This window comes from Dipodomys ordii, unplaced genomic scaffold (assembly GCF_000151885.1).
Source record: "Dipodomys ordii isolate 6190 unplaced genomic scaffold, Dord_2.0 Scaffold12, whole genome shotgun sequence".
Taxonomy (NCBI): domain Eukaryota; kingdom Metazoa; phylum Chordata; class Mammalia; order Rodentia; family Heteromyidae; genus Dipodomys; species Dipodomys ordii.
Window position 1 is genome coordinate 13,056,894 of NW_012267228.1, and position 16,170 is coordinate 13,073,063.

The 16,170-nt window shown below is 40.9% G+C and overlaps 1 protein-coding gene across 6 annotated transcripts in view; it reads left to right on the plus strand.

Moving 5' to 3' along the window:
• The window catches only part of Foxp1 (forkhead box P1), a 340,880-nt gene that overhangs the window by 93,570 nt on the left and 231,140 nt on the right, over positions 1 to 16,170 (plus strand). For all 6 annotated transcript variants that reach the window (XM_013010482.1, XM_013010488.1, XM_013010485.1 and 3 more), the window contains exon 3: positions 4,121 to 4,317. In XM_013010482.1, coding sequence (XP_012865936.1) covers positions 4,132 to 4,317 — 186 coding nt within the window. In that variant the 5' untranslated portion in view covers positions 4,121 to 4,131. The remainder of the gene's footprint in view (positions 1 to 4,120; positions 4,318 to 16,170) is intronic.

Here is a 16,170-nt window from a genome sequence, read left to right on the forward strand (position 1 = left end):
GCTGGGGACATTTGATAGATGTATTACTAGACCCAGACACAGAAGTGTTCTTAGAAATGCTCGCTCCTGATTTTTTTTTAAACATGCTTTCTTTTCTTTTTTTTTCTTTTCTCCACAAAGCTGTGTTCTCCTCATTGGTGCAGGAGATCATGGGAAATTTAAAAAAAAAAAAATCTTTCAACCTCCCTAACACGGTTACCACTTGACTAATTAAGGACATCCTTAGACCAAAATAATCCTTTATGCAATTTTGGTCCCAAAGTCTGCACTCTCACAAAACAGATTCGTAAGCCAAGCTTCTTGGCTCCATGCCTGCACAGCGTGTACCAGGGATTTGGCAGTCCTCTTCAGAGCTGCATGGGAGAAGCCAGAGCCTTCTCATCCAGCTGTGGGGTGGAGCCGTTATACCCACGGGACAGTGGCAAACCAGGGACACGAAAGAGAGCCTTCTCTGCTGCCAGGTGTAAGAACCTGGGATCCTATTAGGGAACAGTTCCGTTTCATTTGAGACAGATTCAGGGCCAGCTGGCTTCCAGTCCAGGGGTAGGCATGGAGGGCCCAGTAACTCCTATGGGTGGGCTTTCCAAAAGGTGAAAATGAAAGCATCTGTTGGATTAGTGTCCCCAAGACAAGGCAAGTAACTAAATTCTAAGACAGCTCTTGTCTCCTTTAAGGGTCTACACATTATACAAATGGACGAGTTTTGTGGAAGAGGACCTGAAACATGGCGGGGGTGGGGGGGCATGCCTAGGATTCTTTCAGAGATGAGTGGCTACATCTCCTGTTGCCTGTCTTCTATCTTAGTGGAATGTTTGAGATGTTGTTTTATTTTGTTTGGTGGTACTGGTGTTTGAACTTAGAACTTGGAGCTTGCTAGGGAGATATTTTATGACTTGAGCCAGACCAGCACCCTTTTACCCTTTTGGCTTATTTTCTTTCTTTCTTTCTCTTTCTCTCTCTCTCCCTCCCTTCCTTCCTTCCTTCCTTCCTTTCTTTCTTTCTTTCTTTCTTTCTTTCTTTCTTTCTTTCTTTCTTTCTTTCTTTCTTTCTCTTTTGTCCTTTTCTTCCATTCTCTCTTGTTTTCTCTCTCTCTTTCTTGCTTTTTCTTTTTTTTCTCTGTCAGTACTGAGACTTGAATTCAGGGCCAAGGTTGTCTCTCTTAGTTTGTTCACTCAAGACTGATATTCTACCACTTAAGCCACAGTGCCATTTTAGCTTTTCTTTCTTTCTTTTTACTTTTTTGGTAGTTTATGAGAAATAAGAGTCTCATGGACTTTCCTGCCCAAGCCTTTTTTTAACTTTGATCCTCAGACCTGAGCCTCCTGAGTACCTAGGAATACAGACTTGGCATATTATTTTCCAGTAAGATCTTACTTTTTGCCCTGGTCAGTATGGACCATGATCTTATTTACATTTACCAGAAAGTTAGCACCTGATAGCCACTTATCACTGCCCCAACTATTGGTTGAGATGAGTGTCTTAGAAACGTTTTCCCCAGATTGACTTTGAATAATGATCCTTCCAATCTCAGCCTCCCAAATAGCTGGAATTGCAGGTGTAAGCCTCTGCTCCCAGCTTTGGGTATTGTCTGTCTGTCTGTCTGTCTGTCTGTCTCTCTCTCTCTCTTGCTCGCTCACTCTCTTTCCTGATAGATTCCTTTCCCTGTGGGCAGAAAATATAGGAATGTAAAGGCTGTATTTATTAGGAAGTCTGATGTGTAGAGACAAGAGTGAATCAGCTGTTGTTTTTGAGTTTGTTTCCCACCTGTTAACAAAAATGCCATTCTTAATCCACTTCAGAAGTGGATAAAAAACACACACACAAAAATGTGTCTTTGCATTTGGAGAAGTCTGTATTTATGTTGCCTCATATTATGCACTGACAGGAAAGGCTGTGTTTTGTGTTTTGTTTTGTTTTGTTTTCTCCCCTTTCCGTTGGAGTTTTGTGCAAGCCTTTAGCAAACAGACCTTTTGTTTTCTCTTGCATGTACTGGTATTTGAACTCAAGATCTGTCCTTGCTAGGTAGGAGAGCCACACATTTTGCCCTTTTTACTTTATTCACTTTTGAGACTGGGCCTTGCATTTCTACCTGGTCTGATCGGAACAGTGTGACCTTCCCATCTGCACTAACAAGCTGAGATGTTGAGTATGTATTGCCACATCTAATTTTTTATTTATTCATTTATTTTTGTCGGTCATGGGCCTTGAACTCTGGGCCTGGGCACTTGTCCCTGAGCTCTTAGCTCAAGGTGAGCACTCTACCACTTGAGCCACAGCACAACTTCCAGTTTTCTGGTAGCTTATTGGAGATAAGATTCTCATGGACTTTCCGGCCTGAGGTTGCTTTGAACCACAATCCTCAGATCTCAACCTCTTGAGTAGCTAGGATGCCACTGGCACCCCAGCTGCCACACCTAAGTTTTTTATTGGTTGAGATGAAATTCTTTGCTTTGGCTGGCCTTGAACCCAAATCCTCCCTATTTTAGCCTCCCACGATGCTACAGGTATCAACCACTGTTCCTGGTATTAAGCCAATTTGTAACAGAAGGACAAGGTCCTCTAAAGGTGCTAGAAGTGTCTTAAGTTTCTCGGTTGGCCCATAGTCCATGTAGGGGAGCTATAGGACAAAATGTGTAGCACATTCCTATATGCCTTGCTGTGATTGGAACAAAGTCATCTGGTAAGTTTCTTGTCCTTTTCTCTAACATTTGTGTTTCAAATTGAAGTCTTGGTTATTCAGACCTTTCTCCACTTTGATGTTTGAACTGTCCGCTTCCTTTAGTGGCTCTTGCTTTTCCGTTCTGAGTCTGAGTCTGTGAACTTGGTCTGTGACCCAGCCTTTTCCATTGTTTTGCTCTCTCTGCACGTCACCCTTAAGAAAACACACTGGTTTGAGAGTTTGACATCAGAGCGGACTGGCTCAAGCCCTGACTCCTACTATGCCAGCTATGACATGTGGTGGACAACTTCACCTCATTCTCTGGGCTCAGGTTTCTCATCTGCAGATTGGGGACAGGTCTGTGATCTGGCGTGATCCATACTCGGTAACACTTATTGGCAAACATCTGTCTTTTTTCATACCTGGGTATCTTCATTGAGCCAAGAGCTAAGGTGGCTCCCTGGGTACTTATTCAGAAAGTAATTATAAGTAACAATACCAAGTATGGTAGTACTCTCCCGTAACCCCAGTCCTGGGAAGGCTGAGGTAATAAGGTAGCAAGTTCAAAACTAGCATAAATAAGCATTCACCCTCTTGATCCACATCCCCATCCCAACATTGCATACTTTAAAATTCAGACCTTCTCTTGGGTTTTCCTATGCGAGATTTTTTTCGAATTAAATATAATAATACCAATACCAACCCATAACTTTTTCTCCTTAGACCACGTTAGAGCTAACTCATCTACCAGGAGAAGAATCTGACTCTGACTGGTTTACTTGTAAAATAAAGATCAAAGTCTGATTGGTATAGCGTCAGAAAAATGAAGATTTTACCCCTTCTCATGTCCCAAAAGTGGCCTGATGTGTCTGTACCTCAGTTTGAATCCTTCAAATGCTATGGTATTGGACTATGAGATTTTCCAGGCTCTAGTACATCGGGAGCCTCCCGGCCTCCGTAATGCCTGTCATCACCTGATGGACAGAAGTTGAAGAATATTTCTTCTCTGAACCTGGCATCACCACGAAGCACCTGGATACATTAAAAGTTAATGTTACACCTGACAGTTTCCTGAGGAGGGCTTTCTGGTTTTTGAGCCACCTATCTACATAGATACCAGAGAAATGTCATCCTAAATTCTAGGCTTTACCTGAATGTGTTCCTTCTTTACTCAGGGAAAATTATAACATATTTACTACCACACTGAAACCTGCATTAGGCTGGACAGTTCCATATTCCTGCACTAAGGGAAAGGTACCAGAACATGAAAGAAATGGAGTGAAAGAAAAAGACAACTGTGTAGAGAGTTTGGCAGCGTTTAAAGCAGAGACCCCTTTTCCTATGTAGAACAACTGTTTTAACAGCTGCATTTCTCTCTCTCTCTCTCTCTCTCTCTTTCTCTCTCCCCTCCCCCCCCTTCCCTCTTCTTCCCTCCACCCTTCCTGAAAACCCTTCTATCAGGTTTTTGAGTCATGATGCAAGAATCTGGGACTGAAACTAAAAGTAATGGGTCAGCCATCCAGAATGGATCCAGCGGCAGCAATCACTTGCTAGAGTGCAGTGCCCTCCGCGAGGGCCGTGCCAACGGGGAAGCTCCAGCTGTAGATCTGGGGGCAGCCGACCTCGCCCACGTGCAGCAGCAGCAGCAGCAGCAGCAGGTACAACTCTGGGAGGTATGGGTAGTCAGTGTGAATTTTATCAGGTGATTTTTTTTTTTTGAACTCAGCCATTGTCCATGTTTTGTGCATACCTGTCTGAAGTAAGCAAGATCTTCTTATCCACCTGTTCTACAGGGTTCTTGGGTGGCGCTGGCTTCAGAGACTTAAGTTTCAGACTGCAGGGAGCTAGAAGAATTGGTAATTCCCTTTAAGGTGTAATTGTGGAGACTGGAGGCCAAGGAGACCTTCCTTTGGGACCCAGTGTGTTACCTAACTTTGAACAAAGTTCCTCCTTGGAGAAGTAGTTCCTAATGCTTTAGCTTAAATACCCAAGAAGTTCACAAAGTACTGGTATTCAGTGCATGCGTGCATGCACACACACACACACACACACACACACGCGCGCGCGCGCGCGCGCACACGCTTTATGTGTATAAAGCCTGATGAAGTAAAGGAAAATCAGAGATGAGGGATCAAAAAGAGACATAAGGGCTGCAAGAGAAAAAAAGATTTGGTGAATAGGACAGGGGAAGCACAAATACAATCATTATTGCTATGTTGTTTAAATAAGTAGCATGTTTATAACAGCTATCCCCTTGGAGAAATTATATGCTTGTACTTCAGAACTCAGGGATGTGGGGTACACAGGTGAATCTTATGGGTGTTTTAGCTTTTCCCTTATTTCTGCCTCTTGTGACTCCTGACTCCTGACTCCCGTGCCTCTGACTCCCGTGACACTTTTCCTGCTATGTAAGATGTAGGTATACATGTAGACATCCACTACATGTTTTCCGAATGGCAAAAGTGACTCCAGACATTGTGTAAACAAGACATGCTGTAAACAGCATGGCCTTGCAGCCTGGCTTCACTTCCTAACCTCTGTTGAAATGAGAAGTATTAACTTTCTTAGTTAGTGATAATGGAGAATGGCTGTTGAATTTTGTTCTTAATTCGTAGTTATGGAAAAATAAAACTAAAAATGACCTTCTTTAGGCCTTTCTGAAAGAAGCAGAGATTGTTGGAGGATGGAATGAGAGAAAGACAAACCTCCTAAACGACATTCTTGGACTCCCTTGAGCTTTTTTTTTTTTTTTTTTTTTGCATTCCTGGGTCTTGAACTCAGGGTCTGGGCACTGTCCAGGAGCTTCTTTTGCTCAAGGCTTGTGTTCTACCACTTGAGCCACAGAGCCACTTCTGCCTTTTTCTGTTTATGTGGTACTGAGAATGGAACCCAGGGTTTCATGCGTGCTAAGAAGCACTCTTCCACTAAGGCACATTCCCAGCCCTCCCTTGGGCATTTGACAGCTTCTGTAGACTCGGTTGGGGAAAGATACAGGAAAGAGGAAAAACTGGCAGACCAGCCAGAGCTTACTTCAGAGGGCATGGTGGATGTGATTTTGTCTCTCATTGCTGCCTTTGTGCCTGCACCCCAGGCAGTCTGTGATCTAGAGTTTATGATGATAGTTGTGTATCCATTTTCTACATGTAAGCTAGTATCAGTGGTCAAATTTTAATCCATAAGATTTTTAGTGAATCCAAACCATAAATAGTAGAAGGCAATATGTGCTACCATACATTTATATGATATTCTTAGCTATTTATGGTTGTATAAATGTTGGTATTTTTTTTTTAGAGTACCGCTTTCTATGCCATACATGACAGAGGTCAAGATCAAATATGGACCAGTTGAAGTGCTCTTATTGACTTTAATAACTCCCAAATAATTAATATTTAGAGACATTAATTAAATAGATGGGAGTTTAATATCTTTTGAATTTTACTCAAAGAACTGACTGACATTCAGGATATCAAAGTGGTTAGCCAGAAAGCTTTATGTATACAGTATATCACACATACACCAAATTGACAATTGAGTACCAATGCTCATACTTATAATCTTAGCCATTCAGGTAGTTAAGATCTGAGTATTATGGTTAAGCCAGCGTGGGTGAAAATATCTGGGTTACTTATCTCCAATTAGCTACCAAGAAAGCCAGAAGTGTTATCTGTGACTCAAGTGGTAGACCACTAGCCTTGAGCAAAATAGCTCAGAGACAGTCCCCAGATCCTGAGTTCAAGCCCCAGGACTGGCCAAAAAATAAACAAATAAATAGCAAATTGACCTCACAGAAAAGTTATGGAAGCACATTAAGGTCACTCCTTAAAAAGTACCAGTAGCTGCCAGGCACTGGTGGCTCACACCTATAATCCTAGCTACTCCAGAGGCTGCCAGATGCTGGTGGCTCACACCTGTAATCCTAGTTACTCAGGAGGCTGAGACCTGAGGATTGCGCTTCTAAGCCTGGTCAAGAAAGTTTGTGAGACTCTCATCTCCAATAAATTACACACAAAAATCCAGATGGCTCAGATGTTAGAACACTAGCCCTGAGCAGAAGCAGCTCCAGGACAGTTCCCAGCCCTGCATTTAATCCCCAAAATCTACAAAAGAAAAAAAAATCAGTAGCAAAATTAGTTATCTACATCTTTTTTTTTTTTAACCTTGGCTGGGAGAACTCTTGAAAATTTGTTGTTATGGGTTCTTGATAAAAAGGTAAAGAAACTGGTTTTGATTGTACTTAGAGGCTTAAAAAATTGTAGAATTTTTTAAAAAAATTGCCATTGATACGTTTTGGGGAGGAAGAAAGCAGTGGGGGCTATTCTTTGTGGCTAAATTCCTGGTTTCTGTAGATGTCAGCTTCCTTAGGTCTGTTCAAATAAATTATCAATAGCTCTTTTTCTTATAACTAACCAGGCTCTTCCCAGGTTGTTAGGAAAAAGTAATCATCAGTAAATGAAATAAGAAAAAATACAGGAATGAAAATGGTTGGTGGAACTGACGTCTTCAACTGCTTTTTCCAGATCCAAAACTGCAGCAATTAAGACACTTGGAAGAAACACCAGTGTCAGACTGGTCTTTGGTTGTTTTCGTCATTTTTATGCTACAGGTTTTTACTTGAAGTGAGAATACCAGCAGTGGGAAAATCGCAGCCATGCTGAATTCATTACTGCGGTAGTCACACAAAACCACGGATAAAATTTCAATAACTGCAGGCCACAGTTGAGTAAACAGTTGCACTGAAATTTAATTCCTGTTGACTTTTCCCCCATTCCTCGCCAGGGGCACATTCTGGTTCCATAGTACAAAGACAACAGGGGTTACAGCTTTGATGAATGTAGGACAGTGGAAGAGAATTAGAACTGTAAAATATGCTAGAAAGTCCACAGAACACAAAGATCTGACTGAAAAAGGACTTGGTCTCAAACACGAGTTAATTATGCTATGAGCTAAACTCTATGTTATAGGATTTCCCAGTTACGCCAGCACCCTGGGTGTTAAAAACAAATAAATGCAAACCTTTCTAACGTGTGCTTCCTGTTAACCAACACACCAATTCGTCCACAAAGACTCACCGTAGTGTAGTGACTTACACACTTACACAAGTTTGGTGTCTAGGTTTGTCAAGTTGGGTCCAAACCAGAATTTGTGTTTAACCAATTATCTAGTTGACAACCTAGAAAAATGGGAGGAATTGGGATTCTTCTGTCTTCTCTGAAAACCGAAACCAAAAACTAAAGTAAAATAAAGACAAAAATTCAAAATATCTGATAACCTTGGGCCGCTGGCCTCACAAGGTGGTTGGGAGATGAATGACTACTCAAGACAGGGAGCCAGCAGCCCTGTGGGTCACTGCAGGCCTCCCCTCCCCCCAGAGAGCGTCTCTGTTCTCTATTCTAGGTAGTAGCGCTGATGACTCTGGCCTGGTAGATGCAATCATCGCTCAGAAGCCATTATCCAAGGAGATATGCTGTCATTAGTTGGAAGGAGTCACCAAGACACTATGAGCAACCAATAAATACACTGCAAGTTGTCTTCTTTCTTCAAAATGAAATATCTTATTTCTGTAAAGTTTCACCTGGGTTCATATCTGGCCCACAGGACTATTATAACAATCGCTCTCTAATCATGTAACATCGGTAGAGGCTGAACATTTTCTTGTAGCCCCAATATGACAACTGCTTTTTATTTCCTATGATGCCTGCCCTATTTTTAAGTCCATAGAAGTTCTCTTTTAGAGCTCTACTACTCCATCATAAAACTCAGCCACAAATACTATTACTATTTACTAAAGTTCTGCCTCCCTCTGCCCCTTAAAGAAAAGATTTTAAAATGTCCAGAGCATTTTCACAAAACTGTGAGGATTAATGCAGTTTTCAAAAGTCTTGTAATTTAGAAAAGCAGCATTTTATTTCCATATTGCTGCAATGAGAGCCTTTTCAGATAAGCATATTACATAGAGCATAATGTTTAGAAGTTTCTCCATATACAGCATATGCTGTCAGGTCAATTAACAGAATGCATTCTAGAAAATGTTTATTCAATAAAAATGAATAGCTGTTAAATAAAACAGCTATTTCTCAACAACATTCCATTTAATGATGGGAATTTTTTTTTGGCTTTTTAAAATTTTTTTTTCTACCACCTGGCAGTTTTATTGTCTGTAAAGTCAGGCTAGGGAGCGCTTTGGCTGCTGTGGTTTTGAGGTATGGCTGTGGTTTATATGAGGAGAGCAGTTTAGAAGGATGTACAAGGAAAAAAAGTCTTTTTCCAAGATAAACTGTATTTGGAATTTGGACACTTGTGACTTAAAAATTATGAATAAGTGAGGTGTTTAGTTCACAGAGATCCTTTGACAATCGGTTCTATGTGCTGGACTTTTGGGTCCGTTAAGAGAGAATGCATGTTTCAAGTTAACTCTATAAACAAGAGGCAGACATGTTAAATGTCTAGCAAGGAGGCAGAGAGGTAAAGGGTGGGAGACTTGCTTAAAAAAAAAAAAAGCAACAGTAGCAAAAGGAGGATCCATTGGATTGGGTTTTGCCAATGAGCTAAGATAGGAGGTAAGATATTAATCATGACACAGGATCCTAGAAACTCAGAAAAAAAATTAGTTAGTGTTCTTCGTACTCAAGAAAAGGATACATCCAAAAGGTATGGAGAATGAGCGGAAACTGCAAGAACCATCAGTGTCCATCCAGCAGGATTACAGTTGGTCCTCTGTGTTCTGCATGTGCATGTTCAACTCTGTGTGGATGTAAAGTTTGGGCTAGAAAAATTCAGAAGCCATTGGCCATGGAGAGTTGCTGACATTTCTGTACTGAGAATGTACAGACTGTCTTCTCTTGTTTTATTCTTGAAATAATAGGATGTAGTACCTCTTTACATAGCATTTACATAAACTATGTTAGTCATTTGAAGTAGTCTAGAAATTAAGTATGTGCCACATATGATCAGAAACTTGAGCATACATGGGTTTGGATATCTGCAGAGGGTTCCTGGCTCCAGACTCCCAGAGATGATAGGAAATGGACCAAAGATTCAGCCTCATAAGGAGAAGTCAGAGGTTGTGTTTTGTTTTCGCTGAAATAAATACACTCAAAAATAAAATGTATCCTCTATACTTCCAAAATGGCAGCCTGGACCCTTCATTCATTTTTGTTAGTGGAATTACTGGTGGGCACTGAGTGTAAGAGCAAAGTTTGCTGTCTGCAAACTTTATGAAGAAAGCTTTCAGGGAAAGGACCAGCAGTCAGCTCATTTTGTGTGAAAAGTGCCATCTCTTTCCTTCTCATTCCTATCTAGCTTACATTAAACCATATTATAACCAGAGGGGTCATCTGTGCCCTTATTTGTCACCTTGCAACTTGGTGCAGGTGACATGGCCAACCAGGTGATTTACTGCAGCCTGGTAGGTGCCAGGGTTGGGGAGCGATGCCAGTATAACTTACCATTCCTCTAATTTTTCTTTTGGATAAAAGATCTCTTTTTTTTTTTTTTTTTGTGATTAAGTGATTACATAGTTTCTAAGTCACAAGTTCATTCTAACTTTCCTGGAACAAATTGTCTATCACAGTCTGTAATATATAACAGTGTTCACATGTTATACACCATACATGTGATCAGCAGTGTGGGGATATTTAGTAGTGGTTCAACCAGATGAGCAGGAGTTCTTTGTTTCTTAAGTCCTGTTAGTTTTGTTGTATCACCTAACATTTTGGATTTATCATCCACTTATCAGGGAGACCATGTACCGTTTGTCTCTTCGCTCTTGGCTTACCTCGCTCAACATGATTCCTTCTAGCTCCATCCATTTCCCTGCAAATGCCATTATTTTGTCATTTCTAATGGCTGCATAATATTCCATTGTGTATAGATACCACAATTTTTGGATCCATTCATCTGTGGTGGGGCATCTGGGTTGTTTCCATATCCTAGCTATTGTGAACAGTGCTGCAATAAACATGGAGGTGCACGTGTCCTTGTATATTGGTTCCTGTTGTTCAGGGTAGATGCCTAGAAGTGGTATGACTGGGTCGTAAGGGAGGTCAATCTTTAGCTTTCTAAGGACCCTCCAGACTGCTTTCCAAAGTGGTTGTATAAGTGTACATTCCCACCAGCAGTGTAATAGGGATAAAAGATCTCTTAAGAGCTTTATTCAACTGTTGTTCTAAAGCAGCCTTTTTCCCTATAACTACCAGGGACAAACTGAAAAGAAGTTCTCTTTTAATGTTGTTTGATCAGCAGCTCCATCCTTCTTAGAAGGGAAGTTTCCCAAAAGGGGCTGCAGAAGAAATAGGTATTGTTAGTATTTATCCAGTGTTCTCTGAGACATTTTAATAGGGACTTGTACCTATCTTGGAGGGTAGGAAAAACATGGCTGTCATTTTAAAGGAATTGCTACGCCCATTAAAAGCATTGCACAGTTCAAATTTTATGGAAAACATTGTTGCCCAAAAATATTGGGCAAGAATCAGAGGCCCCAAAGTGTTAGTGATAACCATACAAACAAATTGAAATAAAGCAGCGGCCAGGAATTCAGATCATGCTGAAAAATAGCATGGCCACAATAATAACAAACCCCAACTTTTGCTTAATTCCTTTTGTGGCTATTTCTGGCCAAAGCATATTTCCACCCTGAATGTTAAATTTAGTTCTCTACTCTGTTAGTTTAGACCTGCCTTCTATCAAAATACCGTTGTCAAAGATTTATGTCTCTGGCGACGTGAGAGTCTGGTATCAAATCCTTTCAAGTTTTGATTACTAAACAGTTGTGTGTCATTAATCTCTCCTTGAAAATTAAAATGGCATGGGGAAATGAAAAAGAAAAAGAAAAGACAATGCACAAAGAAGACATGGCAACCCAAACCCAGACGCCTGAAGTGTCCCCTCTTGACTCCATGAGAAAGCTTTGCTGACTTTGAGAAAGGTAATTTTAAGTATGACCTGTGAGGTAATTAAAATAATCATGAAATCCCTCCCTATCTCTTGTCTACTAAAAAAAAAAAATCTCTTCTTGAATTTTGAAGAGATTTGACCTTAATGGTAATTTGTTGACAGATCAGCTTCAGTGATTATGAAGAGTTTGTTTGGTGGAACTGGCAGGCTTCTATCTGTTCTGAGAAGGCAGAGACACCACTTTGCTGTTCTGCAACTGCTTGGTTTATTGACAACCAGAGCTGAGCAGGCAGAATTGAATGTTTGTATAATGTAAACCTATAGCTTGCCTGATGGAGTCTAGTGTACTTTTAGGTAGTGTCTAGATTACTTGATTAAAAAAGGGTTACCAGGTGACTGTCTTAATGACAAGAAGAACAGCAATATAAATGCAAGGGGTCCCTGAAGCCACCAGAAAGAAGTTGATGTAGAGAATTGAAAATTCCCTGTTAGAAATTCTCTTCCCATCATCCTTTTGTCTTAGAACTCAAGTCCATGGTAATTGTGAAATGTCACTTGGAACATTCCAGAGACCCTTTGCTAAACACTCTTAGGTTTGGTTCATAGAAATAGAACCATTCTCCCCCACCTCCCACCCATGAGAAAAATGTGGAAAAGGGAATTTCCCATGTTGACCTTCTTGCAGCTTTTTTCCAAGTGAGCAGATAAATGGACTCCACTGTGTAATCTCAAAATCCAGATTGTTCTCAAAACCAAAACTTTATTGGTACCCTGACATGACAGTCAAAAAGTTGTAGTTTGACCGGGCGCTGGTGGCTCACGCCTGTAATCCTAGCTACTCAGAGGCTGAGATCTGAGAATCGCGGTTCAAAGCCAGCCCGGGCAGGAGAGACCGTGAGACTCCTATCTCCAATAATCCACCAGAAAACCGTAAGTGGCACTGTAGCTCAAGTGGTAGAGCGCTCGCCTTGAGCTGAAGAGCTGAGGGACAGCGCCCAGGCCCAGAGTTCAAGCCCCACAACCGACAAAAAAAAAAAAAAAGTTGTAGTTTGGACCCGATGCCCATGGCTTATGTCTGTAATCCTACTTACTTGAGAGGCAGAGATTGGGAGGATCATGGTTTGTGATCTACCTGCACAGAAGAGTTCTTGAGATCTCCTCTCAGCAGAAAAAGCTGGGCAAGGTGGTATGTACCTCTCTTGATACCTACAGAGGGGCTATAAATAGGAATATGGAGGTCCAGACTGGTCCAGACAAAAATTAGGAGTATATCTTAAACATAATCAGAGCTTTTACAAAAGACTTGAACTCATGGCTCAAGTGGTAGAGTACCTGCCTAGCAAGTACAGGGGGCAGGGGGACACAAAACGTTTTCAAGACCTATTAGCAAAAACGAAAAAAGAAAGAAAAATGATTTGAGGCCATTTTGGATTAGTGATACTCAGCCAATAAAGGTCTGTGCAGATAGTCCAACACCTGAAACACTTCTGGCCTGAAGCATGTCTTAGCTTTGGCTTTATGGAATTCATGTATTCATTTGTTTGTAGAGACTTTCTGTGTATCCCTGTGTGAAGGGAAATGTGGGGCTCAAACTGTTGGGGAGAATGTCTCAATCAGCCAGAGCTTGAAGAGTAGCTGTGGCTGCTGCGAGAAGCTGGTTAGGCTTGTGGTGTATCTAGGCTGGCAGACTAAGTAAGGAAAAGCGCTGGCCAAGGGAGGTAGAATGCTGGATTATGAGAAGGCCAGACGTCGTCAGCCTGTGGGGGAAGGAATCCCTGAGAGATTCTTAGCCTTGACAAGGCTGTTGCATTTGATCCGGCATTTACTAATGGACCACTAACCTTGGCCTCATTTAATTGAGGGCAACCTGTTGTGGACCTCTCCCCTATTCCCCGCTTGATCCTTAGGACTTCTCCTCCTGCATGTGAATCCCTTAGTCAACTGTAAGTCCCACCAGAGCAGAGATGTCTTTGTCACTCCCTAAAACTCCCAGCCCACAGCAGAGTAGCTGACTTCCAGCCCTTCTTCCACAGACTGTGTGTGTGAGTGAATGGAATAGGGAAAGGAAGGAAGGCTGGATCAAAGAAGATCATTGAAGGAAATGCTTGAACACCAGTGGGCGCATTGGAATTATGATGTAAAGAATGATGTAGGGTATGAGCTGATAATTGGCAGTTCAGCATTTCCTCCTACCCCAAAGGGCTGGCCAAGAGATAATACTGTAAAAAAAGAGAGAGTGTGCTTTCCTTTCTATCCTGTTAGAGGTCATGATATGAACAAGAAAATGTAAGCATAGTTAGTTTTAAAAGCAACAACAACAAAATGAAGCAGAACAACAACAACAACAAAACCCAGTTGACTGAATGGAGAAAACCCTCCTCTTGGGAGGATTTTTTTGTTCATGTTTTTATTTTTGTAATAGGATACCCTCTGGCATACCCCTATCATGATTTTGGAAGGCAGAGGCCTGGGCTACCTAGGGAGAACCTGTCTCCTCATGGAAAAAAAAATTAAACCAAAAAATAAAAGGTACCTTCTTCAGTGGCTAAAAGCCACCATTTCAATTGTATATGTTACTTTGAATTAAAATGATCAAGTACTTTCTGTTTAGCCTGGGCCAGTTTCTAATGAGTAATCTTCTCAAAGTCACAAGGGAAGGGCTGATAAACTGTGGGTGTCCTATTGATCCTGGAATGGGCTTATCTTTTCTTTGAACAAAAGGAAAAGGAGTCAGATCTTTGATAAAAGTCTTTGCTTCAGTCGACACAAGCTTCTTACAATGAATTTGTTTTAAAGTTGGCAAGGGGAGTACTTGTTGTGTTTCTCTTGTTGGAAAAAAAATACAATGTGTAATTATTAAACAGCTGGTACTATTGGCAGACTCATGTAGGAGATATGGATCCCACTGCCCACAGAAGACTCTCCTTTGTGTGGGCAATGAAGTTGAGCCCTTCCTGAGAAAGGGAGGATGGAGCTGACCTCTTTCCTTCTCTAATATTTCTAAGTGGATATTTTCTAGTATCTTCTGCATAGATGACCAGCTGTGCAAGGCATGGTTTTAGTTTTTCTGTTGTTGTTGTTTCCTAGTTTTTCATAAACCAATCTTCTGGTTCTGGCGATTTGAATTCAGGGCCTCACACTCTTGTTTGGCTTTTGTACTCACTGCTGGTGCTCTACCACTTGAGCCACACCTCCATTTCTGGCTGTTTTGTGGTTCATTGAAGAGAAGAGTCACTCCTAGTTTGATTGCCAGAGCTGGCTTCAATGGAAAGCCTCAGACTTTGGCCTCTTGAGTGGCTAGGATTATAGCTGTGGTCCACATCTCCTGGCTTGTAACCCTGTGGTAACTGTGTTACATCCATAGTTACATGTGATTCTCTCCCTACCTCCCCTCCCCCCCCCAATACAATGAACTTCTCCTCACAGCTTCATCCTCGGCAAAGCTTCTTAAAATAGACTGTTTATCCCACTCTTTCATATCTATACAACTTCACTTAGCGGTCAGTGTCCTGTCATGGCCAGTCACTGAGGGGAGGCACCGTGCCAGCTGGTTGGGCATTAATGCTTTTTATCACTGTACCTTGTCTTGTCCCCAACTGTGTCTCTCCACATTGAAGAGAAGGTGACATGATGTCTTTTTAGTCATTCAAATCCAATAACTTTTAATCTGAAGGTTAAGTAGTGAGATATAAACTAAGAGACGATAATATCAATTTTATGTTCACTGAAGGGCACAATATACCACTTTCTAGTAGAGGGAAAATCGTGCGTAAAATGTCTTTTGCTTTTCAACAGAAGAATCATGTGTCTCAGAGCTAAGGGAAGAAAGATTTTTTGGAAAGAATTTAATAAAATAAGATGTAACATCCGAGACAGGACAAAAGTGGCTTTTGTGATTGTAATTATTACATATTAATTTTTCAAGGCTACATGGTATGAAGTACTTCCCATTTTATAATGCCTCATATTGACTCTTGTGATCCTTCCTGCGAACTCAACAACCTTTCACAAGGTTAAAGATGGGGAGAGAATGACACAATGCTCATTCTTTCCTGACTATTTTTGGTCCTAATGTGTATGATAAATAATACTGTGATAATATTGCTTACCTCCCCTCATTTTTCCCCCTTACTCCTGGTGATATTTCCATTTCATCTCGATAGGAATTTCACATCCAAAAGCACTAAGTGGAAATACCTTCATCTGGTACATTTTTATTATGTTATTCTGATTATCTCATCAGATTTATAGTTGTATTATGAACACTAACTTTTGTGCAGTATTTTATGTGTGTGTATTAGGGATACATATAAACATGTATGTGTGTATATATATACATATGTGTGTATATATTATACATGTGTATACAGTTTATAAATATACTATAATATCTATACTATATTATATATATCAGCAATATTGATATAGTCTTACCATACCATTAATATATGTATGAGATGGAGAAAGTATCATGCCTGTGCTGCCATATTCCCAATTGTTTTTTTATTTATTTTTTATTTTTTAAATTTTATTTGTGAACATACTGTACAGAGGGGTTACAATTACATGGGCAGGATAATGCGTACATTTCTTACCAAGCATTGCAGCCTCCTCCTTTG